This window comes from Hemitrygon akajei, chromosome 18, assembly GCF_048418815.1.
Source record: "Hemitrygon akajei chromosome 18, sHemAka1.3, whole genome shotgun sequence".
NCBI classification, from domain to species: Eukaryota; Metazoa; Chordata; class Chondrichthyes; order Myliobatiformes; family Dasyatidae; genus Hemitrygon; species Hemitrygon akajei.
The window spans coordinates 17,422,697-17,443,586 of NC_133141.1; the positions used below are offsets into that span (position 1 = coordinate 17,422,697).

General features: G+C 45.3%; 1 protein-coding gene across 1 annotated transcript in view; it reads left to right on the top strand.

Annotated features, from left to right (window-relative positions):
* Positions 1–10,078, top strand: part of LOC140741156 (peripherin-like) — a 37,610-nt gene extending 27,532 nt beyond the window's left edge. Inside the window, exons 4-9 of the mRNA XM_073071001.1 lie at positions 144–305; positions 2,009–2,134; positions 4,250–4,470; positions 8,466–8,509; positions 8,609–8,685; positions 9,608–10,078. Coding sequence (XP_072927102.1) covers positions 144–305; positions 2,009–2,134; positions 4,250–4,470; positions 8,466–8,509; positions 8,609–8,685; positions 9,608–9,655 — 678 coding nt within the window. The 3' untranslated portion in view covers positions 9,656–10,078. The remainder of the gene's footprint in view (positions 1–143; positions 306–2,008; positions 2,135–4,249; positions 4,471–8,465; positions 8,510–8,608; positions 8,686–9,607) is intronic.
* The last annotated feature ends 10,812 nt before the right edge of the window (positions 10,079–20,890 follow it).

Here is a 20,890-nt window from a genome sequence, read left to right on the forward strand (position 1 = left end):
TGCTCAAGACTTCCGGCATCTGCAGAATCCCTTGTGTCTCAGAAAATTTGAAGAACTGCAGTGTCAGCATTCGAGCTTCTTGTGTTGCTGTTCCGTGTGTCTCTGTCTAAGTCTCTGTGTTCCTTGCTCCTCTCTCACTGTAGGAGCTGCGGGAGCTCCAGGTGAACCTGCAGGCCTCCCAGGTGCAGGTTGAGATGGAAGTGTCAAAGCCAGACCTGACAGCGGCTCTGAAGGAGATCCGCACACAGTACGAGACCATCGCTACCAAGAACGTGCAAGAGGCCGAGGAATGGTACAAATCCAAGGTGAAAGGGCAGTGGGATGTTTATTTTTAAAATTTCATTGGCAAGAGCAGCATTTACTGCTCATCCCTCATCACTCTTGAGAAGGTGGGGGTGAAGTGCTGGAGTCCTTCTGGAGAAGGTGCTGCCGCAGTGGTGTTGGGGAGAGTGCAGGACTTGCACCCAGTCGCAATGCAGATATATATAGTGACAAACAGTCGATTTTGGTTAATTGGGACACATCAGGATTAATACATTTTGGCCCAATTAAGTGGCTGCCCTCCTAATTAGCCAAAGTTTCATGGAAATAGTTAAAAAGGTCTAAAGAAGACAAGCAACCATTTGACTGTTTGGCAGCTGTCTCCCTGCCCCAATTAAGTGGCGTAGAGTCCCAAATAAACAAAGGAAATCCTGGCTATTTCCTCGATTAGTTTTTGTTCTTTAAGAATAGGTGGCTGTCCTGATTTACCAGTTGCCCAATCAACTGAAATCCACTCTACTTCCAAGTCAGGATGGTGTGAGACTCAGGGGAACCTGTAGAGGGTGATGTTCCAATGTGTCCGCTGCACTTATCCTTCTCGGTCCGGCTGGAGGTTGTCGGTGTGGCCTGGGTGAGTGCCTGCAGTGTACAATGCAGCCACTGTGTGCCGGTGGTGGAGGGAGCGTTGGGAAGGGGAGGGGGGTCTGTCATTGTGGGTGTCAAATGCAATAGATAAGCTCCCTGTCGCTTTCTCACAAACCCATCCCTCTTAGTAACATGAGAAATAGGAATATGTCATCTGTCTGGTGGAGCCTACCTCACTGGGGTAGCCTCTACCCTTTCCTAAGGCAGAGAATTCCACAGATTCACCACTCTCTAGGAAAAGCAGTTCCTCCTCATTTGTCCAAAAAGAAAATTAGTGTGTTTGTACCTGAAATGTGGTGACCATGGCAACACAAGCATTTGTTGGCCTTTCTAAGACGATGTGGCTTGGGAATGGAGTCACGTGTAGGCCTGGGCCAGGTAGGTTTTTTTTATTTGAGGAATCTATTGCCTGACCAAGCCCAAAAGTCACCAGATTTAATCAGCCTAATCTCACAAAAAAAAACCACACACACAGAATCACGTGTTCAGCACAGAAACGGATGTTTTGGCCCACAGCAACCATGCTGGCCTTTTTTGCCCATCCCTTTTGCCCTCATCAGGACCGTATCCTTCTATACCTTACCCGAACGCTGCTAACATGTAGCAAGAATTTCTGACTCCTCCACTTCCTCTGGCTGCAAGTTCCAGATATCAGCCACTTGCTGTAAGTGGGAGAAACATTTCAAACTCTTTCCACTTAAGCCTTTTGTTTCTGATCTCCCCCACCCTGTGGAGGAAGATTTAAACTATCTATTGATGCCTCTCATAATCTTACCCACCTCTGTCAGGCCTCCTCTCAGCCTCCTTTGCTCCAGGGAACACAAGCTCAGCCTGTCCAATCTCTCCCCATTACTGAAGTCCTCTAGTCTGCTTCCCAACATTCCCCTTCTGCTAACAACAGCTCATCCTGGATTTGAGATTCACCGGTGCCTTCCGCTCGCCTCATCTTGTGAGGTTTGATGGCGGTTACCACTCGGTTGTTTGGCCATGGAGGTAAGTACACTTGCCTCCTGGGCAAGGGGTTAGTATTTCCTCCACTTCTTCCCCTCAGCGTGTACAGATACACCGCCTGATTTGACTCTCACTGCCCTTCACTCCACAGTTTTCGGACCTGACGGACGCCGCAAACCGGAGTAACGAGACCCTCAGGCAGACGAAGCAGGACCTGAATGAGTCGCGGCGACAGATCCAGGCCCTGACCTGTGATCTGGATGCTCTGAGAGGGACCGTAAGTGGAAGCTTCCACCCATCAATCAGTGGAGCGGTGGGGGTTTGTGGGGAGGGGGGCCTGCGGTGATGTCACCACCAGCTGAGGAGGTTTTAGGTCCATGGTACTACCGGTTGTTTAGTGGGCTGCGCGGGAGCGCGGTGGATAGAGCTGTTGCCGGAGACACGGTTCGATACTGACCTAGGGTACTGGCTGTGTGTGGTTTGCACATTCTCCCTGTGAGCATGTGAGATTCCACTTTCTCCCCACATCCCAAAGACGTGCAGGTTGGTAGGTTAATTGGCTGTTGTGACAGACCAAAAGATAAGGTCTATCAAAAACTCCATTGACTCAAAGACCTAATTACCTCAGACATTCTCTCTTTTCCACTCCAGCCTCGGGCAGAAGATACAAAGCCCAAAAGCTCAAGGACAGCTTCCACCCCGATGTTATCAGACTATTGAACAGACCCCTAGCAGAACAAGCTGGACTCTTGGCCCTTGCACATTGTTGTTGGCCTGTACTGCACTTTCTCTGTTACTGTTATTGTTTCCCTTGTCCTGAACATTTCAGCTTCACTTCATTACAAATTCCTCATTTACCATGGTGGATTCAAATTCACATCCTTGGATGAACAATCCAGGAGCTCAACCACCCCAACGTCATAACTCTATAAGAAACTTCTTTGAAATACAAATTCCATTGCAAAGGGGCTCAAATGTCATTTGATTAAGCTGAGAGATGTACATTTATCTTTGTACCTCAGCACCAATTTTCTTATCAGTTGGATGAGCAACCAGTTTCTTGTTCAGTGAATCCATTTGCATCACGGAGCTGTCAATCCGCAGTACTGGGTGCAAAGATAGGCCAACCTGATTCAAACAGTAGCCTGTGTGCCGATTGGAATTAATATTGCTTTATTACTGGCACATATACTGAGAAAGAGAGCAAAATTTGCTTTTGCCTGCCATCCGTACAGATTATTTCCAAACAAAAGTACATTGAGGTGGTACAAGGGAAAAGCAATAAAAGAATGCAGAATTAGGTGTTACAATTCTGGAGGAAGTGTAATACAGGCAGTCCATAAGGTGCAAGGGTCACGATAAGGTTCAGGGGTGGCAAACCTATTTTAAGAGCATGTGCCCAAATTGGCAATAATGGAAAAAGAATCTCTCATGTGCCATGTAATTTTGAGCAGAGATTATCTTCCATTAATGAATTAGTAGCAATAATTATGCACTTGTTTTTAAGGAAAAAGGATGAGTTCTGTTGTATATGTATTCATTGTTTTACTTTTAATAAAACGAACAGTGACAGATTGAAATAAATGAAGCATTTTAAAAACCCACTCAAAAATTAATAATCTTTTTAAAAAGAATTGGGGAAAAAAGACATCATTTCTAAATAGTATTGTTATTGTATCTCATATATAACAAAGAATGGAAATGTGAAGTTATAAGCTTTGGTGTATATTATGTAAAGATAAATATTTATAGAGCCGCTAAACTATATACATTATTTACTGTTGTTGTCACTGAATATCCAGTGTTCACTCACAAACAGCAGACTATAAGCAGAGTGAAGCCAGTGACAACTGGTCCATCTGTTCACTATCTAAATACTAATGCACACACCAGGTCTGTGAGAACTTCAAAACATATCATCCAACGCCACGTATTCTCACAAGAGCTGGTGCCGTGCTGGAGTGAGACGTTTTCCTGTGGAAATATCTCACTGTTCTTGGGTTGTAAAAAACTCATCCACTGCTTCATTTGGCAGTAGATAATCATTGTGTACCTTTCTATTGTAAGTGGGGTTGAAAGAATCGAGGGGCAGCACTGCATTCTGTGTGGCAGCAAAATTATTGCACTTGCCACCTCGGGCATGCGTGTAACAAGTTTGCCACCCCTGACATTGAGGTCAAGAGTTTATCTTTAACATATGAGGTATATCCTCTAGTCTTATAACACCAGGCTGGCAGCTGTCCTTCAGCCTGGTGGATCAGTCAGACCCCGATTCATAGGGATTTCTTATGGTGAGTTAAGCTTTCCCGACACAGTGTGGGGTATACTCCAGGTGGGCAGTGTCTGTGTAAGGAGAGCCAGTATCATAAGCCTTTTGAGTATCTCTCTGCAGAATGATTCTCTGTTACGTCAACTCCGTGAGATGGAGGAGCAGTTTTCTGCTGAGTCCGTAGGTTACCAGGACAACATCAGTCGCCTGGAGCAGGAGATTCACCACATGAAGGATGAGATGGCGAGACATCTGAGAGAGTATCAGGATCTGCTCAATGTCAAGATGGCCCTGGACATTGAAATTGCCACTTACAGGAAGCTACTGGAAGGGGAAGAGAGCAGGTGAGCTGGATTACTTGGGAGCCAGGATTTGGAGCTGTCACGAGCTCTATCAAGGACTTGGCATCGTCAGGGAAAGTTGATGGTTCAGGACCAGTTGGTATGAGGACAGTGTCTCCAGAGCCTCATTAAGAGGCCATTCTCTGTGTGAGAACTGGTGCTGTACCTTGACCCACCCAATTTCAGACTATGTTGGGCACCTTTAGCTTCCAACTTTACACAGATCTGGTCAAACCGAGTAATTACCACTTCCAAATCTCACAGGATCCTGATTGGAACAGTCATGTCTGGTTCTGTGGACAGCACCTTTGTCTTTGAATCAGGAGGTTCAAAGAGATTTGTTATACACATTACACATAAGGGGACCAGTCAGCTGCTGCTAGATCCCATCTCCTTATTACCCTACACCTCTGCAGTCTATTCCCATCAACTCCCTCGATTCTACCTCAATTTACAGCAGCCAATCACCTCACCAACTTGCATGCCTTTGGGATGTGGGAGGAACCTATGGAGTCATATGGAGAACGTACAAACTCCACACGGACGGTGCCTGAGGTTAGGACCAAACCCAGGTCTCTGGTTTTGTGTCCCTGCCACTTTACCACACCCACTGTTTATCCTTCACTAAAACACATTATCTGACTGTCCTGACTTCCCTGTCTTCCATGGTCCACTCTCCTCTCTTAGCAAATTCCTTTTTCGACCCTTTACCTCTTCCACCTATCAGCTCCCAATTTTTACTTCATCCTCCCTCTTCCCACCCCCACCCCCCCCCCCACTCACCTTATTCTGGCTTCTGCCCCCTTTCCAATCTCGATGAAGGGTTTTGGCCCGTTAAGCACCGACTGATTATTCCCCTCTATAGATGCTGCCTGACGCTCGAGTTCCTCCAGCATTTTGTGTGTGAAACATAGAAAATCCGCAGTACATTACAGGCCCTTCAGCCCACAATGTCGTGCTGACCATGTAACCTACTCGAGAAACTTCCTAGAAATTCCCTACCGCGTAGCCCTCTATTTTTCTAAATGCCATGTTCCTGTCTAAGAGTCTCTTGAGAGACCCTGTTGCATCTGCAAGATTTCCAGCATCTGCAGAATCCCTCGTGTTTACTATCTGACCATCGTTGTGGGGCCTTGCTGGCCAAGAAGTGACCCACTGAAGTTCTTCAGGATGTCCTGAAGTTCAAGAAGGCAACTCACCTTAAAGGGGCAAATGGGAATGGAGCTGGACTTGCTGGTGATTCCTGATTTGCCCTGACCTGCAGGTACATTGCTATTGATTGCAGACGAAGGATGAAACAAACTATACCATTCTGTATAGAGTAAGTGAGCCAGGCTGGTACAGTCCAACCTGAGCTTACTCAAAACTCAAGTACGTGCACACCATTCAACTCTCTGTAGACACTTGAGAGGCTTTGGCATAGAAGCAGAGCTGTTGTTTTCCCTGGCTGGGGTAACTGGAACCGGAGGTGACAGTTTCATAATAAGGGCTTAAGCTATCTTCACCCAGAGGGTGGTGAATCTTTGGAAATTACAACCCATGGAGACTCGATCACTGAGTACATTCAATCAATCTCAGATTTAAAGTTAACAATTAATCTGGCAACACGCGCAAAATGCTGGAGGAACGCAGCAGGATCTATGGCCAGGAGTACAGCTGATGTTTCGATGAAGGGTCTCGGCCCGAAACGTCGCCTGTTTACTCTTTTCCACAGATGCCGCCTGGCCTGCTGAGTTCCTCCAGCATTTTGTGTGTGTTGCTTGGATTTCCTGCATCTGCTGACTTGTTTGAAACTGGCATCAGTTGCCTTTTTTGCTAAAATACAATGCCACATACTTCCCACTCTCTGAAATGTTTCCAAACCCTACTCCTGCAACTTTGGCACTAATATTGGTCCCAGTCTCCCCACCAGTACAAATAGTTTCTCTCCATTTATAGAGAAATGCAGCATAGGCCCTGTCGATGTCGCTGAGTATTGTAAAGACTATCTGTTCTTGACATAGTCGCATTGTTGTCCAGAGTTGGTCTCCAGCAGAACCCTACCTTTCCATTAGCTGAAATTCCAGTCTGTCAACCAGTTATGGGGAGAAGTGTTACTGCCTCTCCATCAGTGGGAGCAGAAAGAAAAAATTTCAAACCTCAAGTATAGCAAAGATGGCTGGAGAGAGGAGGAAGAAAAGTAAAATTAAAATGAAAAGGACAGTGAATAAAGAGTAAGAAAATAAATATTCAGCTGATACTTTTTGTACATTGGGAGTGTTATTTGGTGTTTTGCATTAATATTCCAGAAAGATATTAACAAGAGTTTTTAAACAACTTTTCTTTTCAAAAGTATGGTGATGAAAGCAGTAGGAACTGAAGGTAATTGCCAGCTTGTGCTTGGGGTAACCTTAACCCTGATGCCCAATCCAGCTTTCCCACAGGATTGGGATTTTGTCAGGATGTTATGGAAACCTGTGAATGGAATCTTTTCCAATGAGCTCTTGCCAATCCAGAGAGGAAAATTGTGCCCGTTAGAACAAAAAAATCATTGGATCAGACATCAAAGAAGCAGGAAAGAGATTCATATTCATTCAACACCTTAACAGGTCTCCTGTGCATTCAACAATTTACGTTTTAGCCAAATGTTTTGGCCAATATGCACTGCAGGATCCCACTCCAGTAATTGGCTGGTTCCTTTCTTCGTCATGGAGGGAGAGCATGCCTCCCTGCTTATTTTCAAGTAACATCCAGGGAGTGAAAGCAGCCAGCCGAACAGACGGAGGAAGCCTGGTTTCAATATTTCACCTGAATAGGGGCAGTGTTCCCTCAGCATTGCATTGGTTTGTGAACCTAGCTGTGTAGCCCATTTACAGAAGGAATGTCCCAGATGCCCTGAAAGTCTAAAAGACCGGAACGTTAAAGATTGAGTGAAAACATCCCTATGCTGCGCTCATGTATTTAAGCAAGCGACGCGAATGCACCTCCTGTCTGTGAGATGGATGCCAATGATGGAGATGGTGTAGCAACATTAGGTAGCTTCTTTGACCGTGATGTGTATTCAGGTATTATACCTACAGCCCGCACTGTTACACAATGAGAAGCTTTCCAATCTTTCCCCAGACCTTTAGTACCATGCTAATTATACTCTCATCAAGGTCTTGCTAATAAAAATATTCCTGGCACCAAGTGGAGCTCAACAAACAACACTGAAGTATTATTTTCCTTTTTCTTCCCCAATCATGGTCGTCACTGACAGCACATATTATCCACTGCTACTTGGACCATAAGGCATAGGAGCAAAATTAGGCCATTTGGCCCAGTGACTCTGCTCCACCATAAATCATGGCTGATTCTCTTTTCTCCCCTTCTCTACTCCACTCTCTGGCCTAATCCCCGTAACTTGTACCTGAGAAGCTGTTAAAGAGGACAGTGTTCGCATTGTACAAGCAATGAAAAATGAAGTAACTACATAGAAATTCCTTGCAAACACATTAGCTTCAAGTATTGAATTATCACCAGATTGTGGAACCGTCAAAACCAACCTGTGCAGAACAATGGTATTTAGATCTGTTCAGAAAATACTATTTATGAATTAATATTAGCTTTTGCACATTCAAAGTTACTCAATCTGCATCAATTAAAAGCTACCAAGATTTATCCATTTATAAAATACAACATAGATGAATTTCATATATGAGTACAGCAACATTACAGTTATACAAATTCAAAACAGAAGTCATGTACAAAATTTATCAGGACTATTACTAAATTAGAGTAGTTTTAAATAGTCCAGGATTAACAATATTGCACATGATACTACCAAAACTTATTAATTCAGTTTATTTTAGAGCATACCTTTGTTCCCAGCACAACACTGGGCTGTTACAGGATGTAGAAGATTAAGTTTCAAATGCTTCTGATGAAAGCTTCGCTGATGCACTCATACATTTTTCAGCAAGTCTGTGAAACCATGAGATGAAGTTTTATAGGATTAACAATCACTGTCTGTCTCTTAGGATTGCAGTCCCAGTCCAGTCTTTTGCCTCGCTCAGCTTTCGAGGTAAGTCTGTAAGGGTTTAGAAGAGACTTTGAAATATTTGAGATGGTGCCTTTCACCTCAGTGGGGTTTATTTCTGTTTCTGTTTGTACCACACTTTAGACTATGATCACAATCTGCAAGACATTCAAACCAGGAAGACTGTGTTAATCAAAACTATTGAGACTCAGGATGGAGAGGTGAGAATAATGAATTAAAAGCAGTCTTTTTGTTTGGACAAATGTGGATAGTCTAAAAACCTTTAGAGAGATGTCACTAATCGATTCCTTTTCCTTGGAATTATCGTTCAAACCAAACCTTGAAATTAAAGCAAGGAAAAGGGTTCAGACTAATTCCTAAATGGATTATGGATGTAGGCATCAATTTGGGATATAGATAATCCCCTCTGTCAAAAATGTACACAAAATGCAAATACTGCCTAAGCAATGTCGTCTAGAGCTGTAACACAATGTTCCAAATTCCATGATTAAGCCGGCTCATCTTGAACTTGTTAGTCACTCACACACTGAACCCTTGGTCTGTGTGAAAGCTCACACCACCTTCTGAATGTCGCTGGCAATTGAACAAACGGGCCTCCCACCAGAGTACTGGTTTTCCCTTCTGGAAGCCATTCATCTGCACAAAGCACCTCGTGTAACAGAGATGTTTCTTATCCTGTCCTCTCCCAGCTCCCGCCAACAGAGGCCCCTCTGCCCGCATCCTCTGGAACCTCCTTCCAAATCCACCATCCTGATTGGCTGCCAGCACATTCCTAAGTTGAATAACAAAGCTTCTCTCAGCTCAAACCCAGACAAGCTGAGAGCAATACAGACTGCTTTTACACAACAGCTAAAATGAAATACCTACAGCACAGCAGTAAAAATCTTGATCGGGTGCTACACAAGCAACACACACACAGTCAGGAAATGAATACTGTGGGTGACGGTTTGCCACCTTGTGCAGGCAAGAGTCCCGCTCACAGCCTGCATTGAACTTGCATTAGCAGCAGTCCAATCCTCACTGATTTTGGAACTGGCTGCCTCCTGTTCGACCTTTGCACAGTTTAGAAAATCTTTTAAGATGTTTATTTTTCTTAATGTAAGTTGTTCTTTGATTCCACAGGTGGTGAATGAGTCCAGGAAGGAGCAGCAGAATGATCGGGATCATTAAAGAGTTTGAGTCAAACAGATGCAGAAGAGAAGACTTATTTCCCCATTTTCTCCTCCATCTATTCCTGTCACCCACAGTTTAAAACTCAGAGCTGTAGAAATGACCAGTTAATAGATTGTATTTGTTTTATTGGACACTCACCTAGGCAGCAAGCACTCCCAAAGCTTGATACATGAAACTAGCCCTTCAACCCACCGAGTCAGTGCCAACCACCTCTACTCATTTACACCCGGTCCCATTTCTACCTCACTGAGTCATAGAGTACTATAGCACAGAAACAGGCCTTTCAGCCCATTCAAATGCCAAACTTACCTATCCCATTGATCACCACATGGTCTATGGCCCTGCATATGCTTCCCATCCATGTACTTACCCAAATTTCTCTTAAATGTTGAAATAAAAGATCCTATCTTATTCTCCAAAGTGCATCGCTCTGTCTTTTCTATTGTACACTGGAGACTGTGTTTATCCTGAATATTACTAATCCAAATATCTGGCTATTTCTCCTTTCTTTCCGTCTTGAGGAAGGGTCTCAACCTAAAATATCAATTGTCCGTTCCCCTCCACAGAAGCTGCCTCACCCGTTGAGTTCCAAGTGTCTTTTAAATGATGTTATTGTTCCTGCCTCAACCACTTCCTTTGGCTGATCATTTCACATACACCTTTTGTGTGGGAGGAGGAAAATTCCCCTCAAGTCCATATTAATTTTCTCCTCCCTCATCTAAAATCTATGCCCTCTAGTTCATGATTCCTTAACTTGAGGGGAAAAAAGACTGTCAGTGCCCCTCGTGATGTTGCCTCAGATTCAGATTCATGTAGATCAAAACATACAATGAAAAGTGTCATTTTCATTAATGGCCAGCGTGCTGGAGCAGCCTGCAAGTATTGCCCACAATTCTCCAGCAGAACAAAACAACAAAAGCCAAACAAACCACAAGCCCCATTCTCACCCTCCCATCACCCACTTCCTCACACACACAGGTAGGCCTTTAGTCCCAGGCCAGGCCTCTGGACTCTCAGACATCAGGCCTCCAACCTTTAGTCTCTGGCCTGGACTTACAAAAGATCATACCTTTGATTATAGCTCTTTTAAGATCACCTCTCAGTCTCCTGCACTTCAAGGAATAAAGACTTAGCCTGTCTAACCTCTCTCGGTCTCTCAAGTACTGGCGACATCAATGTAAATCTTTTCTGCACTCTTCTCAGTTAATTAATATCTTTTCTGTAGCGGAATAGCCAAAACTTGAACACACTATTGCAAATGTAGCCTCACCAACATCTTGTGCAATTGCACGGTGACCTCCAAACGTTTACACTTGATTCTTTGACTGATGAAGGCCAGCATGCTAAAAGCCACCTTCGTCGTCCTGTCTACCTGTGACTCCACTTTCTACCTGCTGTTGTGCACAGGAGTTACTGTAAACTGCACTATCTGCTGAGAGAGCGTGGAATGGGAGCCTTCCACAAGGCATGCCAATGTAACTCAAGTCAACTGTGAGGGCACAGGTACCATCATTGGCATATCTTGCAGTTGGTTCAAATAGTGATTGAGAGATTTGGGACACCTGTTAGCACAGTTTGGCACTGTACTTTGTGCTGTTGACGTCGGGGGGAATGATGTTGAGGTTTTGGAAGAGCGCATCGTGGAACTGCTCTGGGATGCACCTCATCAGACACGGGTCTCTCAGACTGCATACTTGGATTTAGACCAAGAGGGGTTGACACGCATTACCAATCCAGCGATGTGTACAGTTACTGGGATTCACACTGGAATGTAGGCACAGAAATTCAGACTCAAAGATATAGTGATCGTGAAATATTTACATTGTGACTGAAGAGTTAGTGGCTGAATTGGAGCCCACTGACAAACTGGTAATTGGCTTATCATTTGTCACATCTAATGGGATACAATGAAAATCTTTCTTTGTGTGCCATCCGGACAGATCTCCATACATCAGTACATCGAGACAATGAAGTAATTGTAAGGTGAAAAGATCTTTATCGTAAAAGAGGTCTGTTCATTCGTCTTATAACAGCAGAGCAGAAGTCATCTTGTATCTTCTTCCCAACGGGATAGAGGAGAATGTCCAGGGCAGCAAGGGTCCTGATCTCTGAGAGTGGGAAGTGTAGGCAGGGTGAACAGAGGGGAGGCTGGTGTGTGTGGTTAAAGCAAAGGGAGTATGAAGGAAAAGGCAAAACAGGTTGGACTAGTATCTAACACTGTCTTCTGGGCAGAATGGCCTGCTCCTGTGCTGCTATTCCTTGACCAAGGTTCAGAAGTGAACCTGGGCAGCTTGGGTGGGGCTGCAGGGGTGTAACCCTGAGTGAACTTGGCTCAGAACTGCAGACAGAACAGTGGAAGGCAAGGAAATGCCCTTATTGAAACAAGCATGCACTGAAGATACAGTGATACAAATCTGGTCGTGCTTGTGGGCCCAAGTTACAAGAGCTGGTCATTTCGAATGAATTTGTGATATTTCAAGCTTTAAGCACATTATTAACCTGTTTCTGATTCTCACTGGTGCCCCTTTCTCCTGAAGCTTTGCCTTTGCTAGATTTCTGCTCTCCTGTTGGCAAGCCACTGGCTCAGAATACACTAAACATACTGGTCGCAGATCTGCCCATGTCCACCAAGGTTGCAAAGCAGCTCAAGTTGGATCATAAAGTGACAGTTTGTGAAATAAAAGTGTACACACTGTGCTAAAGGGTTGTTTTTGGACTGAGTGTGAGTTTGACAGCGAGGAAACGTTGGCCTGGCCTGGATCCCTTCATTGATTGGCTCAGACACGATGGGCAGAGTGACCTCAAGTGTTGTCACAGTTCTCTGAGTGTAAGTGGGCAGGATGTGGAGAGGGCACAGGGCGAAGAGCTCCTCGTGATTGAAGGTAATTTGCTTCAGCCCTGGTTTTGGGGATTCTGAGGTCAAAGTGAAACTCAAAGGCTGTTCCCCAGCCGGGGCAGGTGTGTAATCCATCAGTTGACTTTAATCCTTCCTGTGAAAGGATTCCTTCCCAATTTCAGACAAAAGATTCCAACTCTCCACTGTGTGAGGAGGTGAGGGAGGGCTGACACTGGGAGCATATTGCAGGAATTCAAAGGGGACCTGAAGGGCAATTTCTTCACTGAGGGTGATGGGTATAGACTATACGACAGGAGCAGAATTAGGCCATCTGGCCCATCGAGTCTGCTCCACCATTCCATCATGGTGATCCTTTTATCTCCTCCTCAACCCCAGTTCCCAACCTTCTCCCCGTAACCTTTGATGCCATGTCCAATTAAGAACCTATCAATCTCTGCCTTAAGTACACCAATGACCTGGTCTCCACAGCCGCTCGTGGCAACAAATTCCACAAATTCGCCACCCTTTGGCTAAGGAAATTTCTCCGCCACTCAGCTTTGACAGACAGACATACTTTATTGATCCCGAGGGAAATTGGGTTTTGTTACAGCCGCACCAACCAAGAATAGTGAAGAGATATAGCAATATAAAACCATAAATAATTAAATAATAAGTTAATTATGCCAAGTGGAAATAAGTCCAGGACCAGCCTATTGGCTCAGGGTGTCTGACACTCCGAGGGAGGAGTTGTAAAGTTTGATGGCCACAGGTAGGAATGACCTCCTATGACGCTCAGTGTTACATCTCGGTGGAATGAGTCTCTGGCTGAATGTACTCCTGTGCCTAACCAGTACATTATGTAGTGGATGGGAGACATTGTCCAAGATGGCATGCAACTTGGACGGCATCCTCTTTTCAGACACCACCGTCAAGAGTCCAGTTCCACCCCCACAACATCACTGGCCTTACGAATGAGTTTGTTGATTCTGTTGGTGTCTGCTACCCTCAGCCTGCTGCCCCAGCACACAACAGCAAACATAATAACACTGGCCACCACAGACTCGTAGAACATCCTCAGCATCGTCCGGCAGATGTTAAAGGACCTCAGTCTCCTCAGGAAATAGAGGTGGCTCTGACCCTTCTTGTAGACAGCCTCAGTGTTCTTTGACCAGTCCAGTTTATTTTCCATTGAAAGGGTGCCCCGCTATCCTGAGGCTGTGCCCTCTTGTCCTAGACTCTCCCACCATAGGAAACATCTTTTCCACATCTACTCTTTAGGCCTTTCAACATTCGAAAGGTTTCAATGAGATCCCCTCATCCTGAATTCCAGCGAGTACAGACCCAGAGCCATCAAATGTTCCTCGTACGATATATGGAATGATCTACCAAAGAAAGTGGTTGAGGCAGGTACCTTAACAACATTTATAAGACATTTGGACAGGTACATGGATGATAAAGGTTTAGAAGGAGATGGGCCAAATGCTGGCAAATGGGACTAGCTTAGGTTGGAATCTTGGTGAGCATGGACTGGTTGGGCTGTTTCCGTGCTGTATGGTTAAGAGTCACAGTATGATTGATGTCCTGTTTTGAGAGCAGATCACATTGTACAGGACACCATGAAACCTGCTCCAGATGAGCTCCATGATTGACTTCAGTGATTTCCTTCCCAGTGGCAGTATCTGAGATTCTGCACATTGGCACCTCCCAACCCCCTGGCCTCGGCACGCCCTCTGACCTTCGCCCTTTGGCAACCATCAATGGCAAGAGAGCTGCTGGTCGTGTTGGCGGATCTTGAACCTACAATTGTATGTGTGGACCCGGCACAAGGTTCTTTCATCAGGAGTCTGCGCATTCCACACTCCCACCACTCTGGCATTCCCCGTGACTTGCCTCCAATCACCTAAAAACTATGCCGCTTCACAACCCCACCGACTTTGGGGAATTTGACAGCCATGACCACTCAAAGTGGAGCAGGGAGCATTTTGGATGGGTTTGGAAACCTCAAGTCCGTGAACCAGAAGCCTGAGACATCAACTATTTATTTCCCACGGCAGGAAGGGGGCAGAAGCCAGAATAATAAGAATGGAGGGGGTGGGGGGAGAAGGAGTACAGGCTGGCAGCTGAGGGGGACGAAGTAAAAAGCTGGGAGGCTCGAAGTGGAAATATAAAAGGCTGAAGGTTTAAATCTTCAACAGGAGTGCAGTGAGACCCTCTCTCAACCTCTCTCACTGCTCCCCCTCTGTCAGCTCTGCTGCTCTCTGACTCTTCAACCATGTACTCACCAGGCCTCATGCCTCTTTTTCAGCCATTCACCCATCACCTCCCACCTTCTCACGTCATTCCCCCCTCCCCACTCGCCTGGCTTCACTTATCACCTACCAGCTTGTCGTCCTCCCCTTCCCCCACCTCTGACTTCAGCTCCCTCTCCTTTCCAGCCTTCCCAAATAAGACAAGAACTTGACAATACCATGCTGCCTTGGGATCTTGCTCTGTGCAAATTGGCTGCCCCATTTTGGAAATGACACCAACAGCTCAGCATTCTACCATCATACCCACCGTCTCCAAAACCTGGGCAACTGCATCTTTCCTCTGCAACTGGATCCTTGACTTCCTCAGCGGAAGATTACAGTCAGCGCAGATCTGAAATAACATTTCCTCAACCTGGCGCACCTCAGGGATGTGTGCTTAGCCCACGGCTCTATTCTCTTTCTACACCCACGACCGTGTGGCTAGGCACAGCTCAAATGGCATTTATAAATTTGCCGATGACACAACTATTGTTGGCAGAATCTCAGAGGGTGATGAGGACGTACAGGAGCGAGACAGATCAGCTGGTTGAGTGGTGTTGCAACGACAACCTTGCACTCAGTGTCAGTAAGATCAAGGTACTGATTGTGGACTTCAGGGAGGGGAAGTTGAGGGAACGCACACCAGTCCTCATTGAGGGATCAGAAGGTGAGCAGTTTCAAGTTCCTGGGTGTCAACATCTCTGATGATCTATCCTGGGGCCAATATATCGATGCAATCACAAAGAAGGCATGACAGCAGCTATATTTCATTAGGGGTTTCAGGAGACTAGCAAATCTCTACAGATGTAGCGTAGAGAGCATTCTAACTGGTCTGGTATGGAGGGGGCAATGCACAGGATCGGAAAAGCTGCTCAGCCAGTTTCATCATGGGCACTAGCCTCCCCAACATTGAGGATACCTTCAAAAGGCGTTGCCTCAAAATGGCTGCATCCATCATTAGGCTAATTAAAGACCCCATCACAGAGGACATGCCCTCTTCTCATTGCCACCAGCAGAGAGGGGGTACAGGAACCTGAAGACACACACTCAATGTTCGAGGAACAGCTTCTTCCCCTCAGCCATCAGATTTCTGAATGGACAATGAACCCATGTGCACTACCTCACTATTTTTCTCAAACATGAGAAAATCTGCAGATGCTGGAAATCCAGAGCAACCCACACAAAATACTGGAGGAACTCAGCAGGTCAGGCAGCATCTATGGAAATGAACAAACAGTGGATGTTTTGGGTTGAGACCTTTCACCATGAGTCCTGATGAAGGATCTCAGCCCGCAACGTCGACTGTACTTTTTCCCACAGATGCTGCCTGACCTGCTGAGTTCCTCCAGCATTTTGTGTGTGGTGCTTTTTTTTCCCTTTTGCTTGCTCTTTTTACACTACTTATTTAATTTTATATTCTTATTGTAATTTCTAGATTTTTAATTATTATGTTTGATTATATTGCAGAATAGTGGTTGGCTAACTGGGCGATTGGTTGGCCCTCATATATATTGCACTGTTCTACTGCCGGGAAACAATTTCACCACGTATGCCAGTGATATTAAACCTGATTCTCATTCTGAGAGGTACTTTGGGGACATCCTGTGAGCGAATATAGTATTACACAGTGGAAAGCTTTCTGCTCTGCACTGAACGGTCCAATCTTCACGCGTAGACAGCGGCAGAGCGTTCGGCCCTTCGAGACTGTTCCAGCATTCAACATATCAGACTGACCCATGACCTAACTCCTTTAAGCAACCCTGTCTCCGCATGCTTTAATATCCTTGCTTTATCAAGAATAATGCACTGCCCAATTACTGTAACACTAACAGCCTCCTAGTGAATGCATTGGTTAATAAAAAAAAAGGTTAGAAGGTAAAATTTTGTTTTGAATTTCAATAATTGAATAAATGATTGTGATTGCGCTCTTGGGGCCATCGAGGGAACTTTGAGAAACACTGCGCCTGAAAAACTCCCAGAGCAGCCGGCGGTGCCGCTGATCAGTGTGCTCGCATCGCCACCTGCCGCGGATAGCCGGTACTGCGGCGTGGCCGACCATCTCGCTGTGTGTGCAGGGTGGGTGAGTCAGAATTGACAAAGGTGACCATTCATTTATCCATAAAGTGCATGGAGCCGCCGAATGAAGCAGGAACCAGGTCAAGAGTAAATAAATCGTTAAATGAATAGGAATGAATTGTTTTTTGCAAATAAAAAGGGTGGAGGAATTTGTAACAACTCATTTATTGTACTCCAAACACTGAACACAAAGCACGGTAAAATCTCTTTATGTAATTACATCATCATGTCAGACCAGCCTCTTAAAGTGTTGGTGGCTGTGAATTATGTACATTTATACCAATTACGTTACCCTACACAGCCCCCCCCACCCCCAGAATTCACTAAAACCGGCATTGCGAGCCTGTCCAGGGCTTGGCTTGGGTCCTGTGTTCCATGGTGGAGGAACAGCACGGGCCTCTGGCTCGTCCAGATGAGTGCTGACACGGTCATGGTCACGTCCTGACAGCAGCGGCATAGTTGTGGAATCCACCAATTCTTGGTGAGCTGGATTAAGGTGATCTACTGAAATACATTCAGGTCTACCCTTCTTATTTATGATAAAAGTCTTTTCGCCCAGTTCCAAAATGTGGAACGGGCCATCGTAAGGAGGCCTAAGGGGATGTTGGTGTACATCATGGCAGACGAAAACAAACGAGGTGGAATGTCGGTCAACAGGAACCCAGGAGTGTTGTACACCATGATGAGAGGTAGGAATAGGTGCAAAGGAATTCAATTTACTGAGGAGGAGGGAGTGTTGTTGAGAGGCCGACCAGGCAGATGTGGCATCAAGAATTAAATCACCTGGCACTCTCAATGGCTGCCTGGTTACCAACTGTGGTGAACTACATATACCTGTCTGGACACGCCCCCTGCTGACTGCTCCTGTGGCTCCTCCCACAGACCCCGGTATAAAGGCGATTGAGGTCTGAGCCCGGCCTCTCAGTCTCCAGGATGTAGTATGGTGGTCACTCACTGCTTGTTCCTTCTTCCAGTCAATAAAAGCTGATATCTCGCTTTTACGTCTCAGAGTGAGTTATTGATGGTGCATTCCCAGCTTGAGTTGGGAATGAGATTCTGACTGCGTAGCGAGGATCTGACTGAGAAGGTCCCTCCAAGTGAGATCTGGTGTTTTCCAGTGAGATCTGGTGATGAGAGCTTCTGCCAGATGGTTTTGGCAGTTTGCTTAGGGAACCACCCCACTTCCTTGTCGCACAGTATCTGCAGGACGTTCTGTGCTGACAATTCCCTGATGGACTTGTGGTTGAAAGTGGAGATACTCTGCCACTAAGTACAGGTAACGCAGCAATGTCCTGCTGACTGGAACATCGTGCTGCAGCAAGGCCAGGCCTGAAATTCACAACCAAGAGCCTTTGACAATGGTCAGCTGAGTCTACAGCCGTCTGCAGCTTCTTGCGATCCTGTGATTTCAAGCCTCTATACCAGGCCATGACGTAACCTGTCAGAATGCTCTCCATGGTACACCTACAGAAATCCGTATTTGAAATGAAGGGTTAGCATTCTGCCATGGTGCAGTGTCTTTAGCAATGTGATGTTTTTATAAAATGTTTCGTGATTGGCGAGAACAACTTTTCCTTTCCCAAGCCACAATGTTGATGCCTCTTAGTTGCCTGGCGACATCAAAGACCTGTGGCCTTATTGGAATTGTGTTTATTCTGCCTGCATACCACAGTATTCATCCCTACTTTCCACATCCCATTCCAGGAAATGGTTGCCAAAGTAAATTGGGAATACTTGCCAAGGACAACTCCTGCAGTCGGAGGTGCTTAATAAATCCCATTTATGGATATTTTAACAAAAGACGGTGAGGCCACAGTCCTTCAAGCAAGTCTTAACACACTACAATTCAGATCTTGTTGGTAGCAGGTCACAGTGACTTAAAATTTGCTTTGTAGGGGTTCAAGGAAATGTTCCTGAGAAAGTTGCAAAGATAGCGGCAGAACTGATTTCTAACAATTTGAGAAGGAGAAGGGAAAATCGGATGTGTCAGTATTACAGTTGAACAAAGGGAACTATGGAGCTATGAGGGAGGAGCTGGCCAAAGTTCAATGGAACAATACCCTAGCAGGGAAGACAGTGGAACAAAAATGGCAGGTATTTCTGGGAATAATGCAGAAGGTGCAGGATCGGTTCATTCCAAAGAGGAAGAAAGATCCTAAGGGGAGTAAGGGGCGGCTGTGGCTGACGAGGGAAGTAAAGGGCAGTATAAAAATAAAAGAGAAGAAGTATAACATAGCAAACATGAGCGGGAAACCGGAGGACTGGGAAGCTTTTAAAGAGCAACAGAAGATAGCAAAAAAGGCAATACACTAAGAAAAAATGAGGTACGAAGATAAACTAGCCAAGAATATAAAGGAGGATAGTAAAAGCTTCTTTAGGTATGTGAATAGCAAAAAAATAGTTAAGACCAAAATTGGGCCATTGAAGACAGAAACGGGTGAATTTATTATGGGGAACAAGGAAATGGCAGACGAGTTGAACAGGTACTTTGGATCTGTCTTCACTAGGGAAGACACAAACAATATCCCAGATGTAATAGTGGCCAAAGGAACTAGGGTAAAGGATGAACTGAAGGAAATTTATATTAGGCAAGAAACGGTGTTGGATAGACTGTTGAGTCTGAAGGCTGATAAGTCCCCAGGACCTGATGGTCTGCATCCCAGGGTACTTAAAGAGGTGGCTCTAGAAATCGTGGACACATTGGTAATCATTTTCCAATGTTCTATAGATTCAGGAACAGTTCCTGCTGATTGGAGGGTGGCTAATGTTGTCCCACTTTTCAAGAAAGGAGGGAGAGAGAAAACAGGGAATTATAGACCAGTTAGCCTGACGTCAGTGGTGGGAAAGATGCTGGAGTCAATTATAAAAGAGGAAATTACAACACATTTGGATAGCAGTAGAAGGATCAGTCCGAGTCAGCATGGATTTATGAAGGGAAAATCATGCTTGACTAATCTTCTGGAGTTTTTTGAGGATGTAACTATGAAAATGGACAAGGGAGAGCCAGTGGATGTAGTGTACCTGGACTTCCAGAAAGCTTTTGATAAAGTCCCACATGGGAGATTAGTGGGCAAAATTAGGGCACATGGTATTGGGGGCAGAGTACTGACATGGATTGAAAATTGGTTGGCTGACAGGAAACAAAGAGTAGCGATTAACGGGTCCCTTTCGGAATGGCAGGCTGTGACCAGTGGGGTACCGCAAGGTTCGGTGTTGGGACCGCAGCTGTTTACAATATACATTAATGATTTAGGTAAAGGGATTAAAAGTAACATTAGCAAATTTGCTGATGACACAAAGCTGGGTGGCAGTGTGAAATGTTAGGAGGATGTTATGAGAATGCAGGGTGACTTGGACAGGTGGGGTGAGAGGGCAAATGTATGGCAGATACAGTTTAATGTGGATAAATGTGAGGTTATCCACTTTGGTGGCAAGAACAGGAAGGCAGATTACTATCTAAATGGAGTCAAGTTAGGAAAAGGGGAAGTACAACGAGATCTAGGTGTTCTTGTACATCAGTGAATGAAAGCAAGCATGCAGGTACAGCAGGCAGTGAAGAAAGCTAATGGCATGCTGGCCTTTATAACAAGAGGAATTGAGTATAGGAGTAAAGAGGTCCTTCTGCAGCTGTACAGGGCCCTGGTGAGACCCCACCTGGAGTATTGTGTGCTGTTTTGGTCTCCAAATTTGAGGAAGGACATTCTTGCTATTGAGGGAGTGCAGCGTAGATTCACAAGGTTAATTCCCGGGATGGCGGGACTGTCATATGTTGAAAGATTGGAGCGACTAGGCTTGTATACACTGGAATTTAGAAGGATGAGAGGGGATCTGATTGAAACATATAAGATTATTAAGGGATTGGACACGCAGGAGGCAGGAAGCATGTTCCCGCTGATGGGTGAGTCCAGAACTAGAGGCCACAGTTTAAGAATAAGGGGTAGGCCATTTAGAACAGAGATGTGGAAAAACTTTTTCACCCAGAGAGTGGTGGATATGTGGAATGCTCTGCCCCAGAAGGCAGTGGAGGCCAAG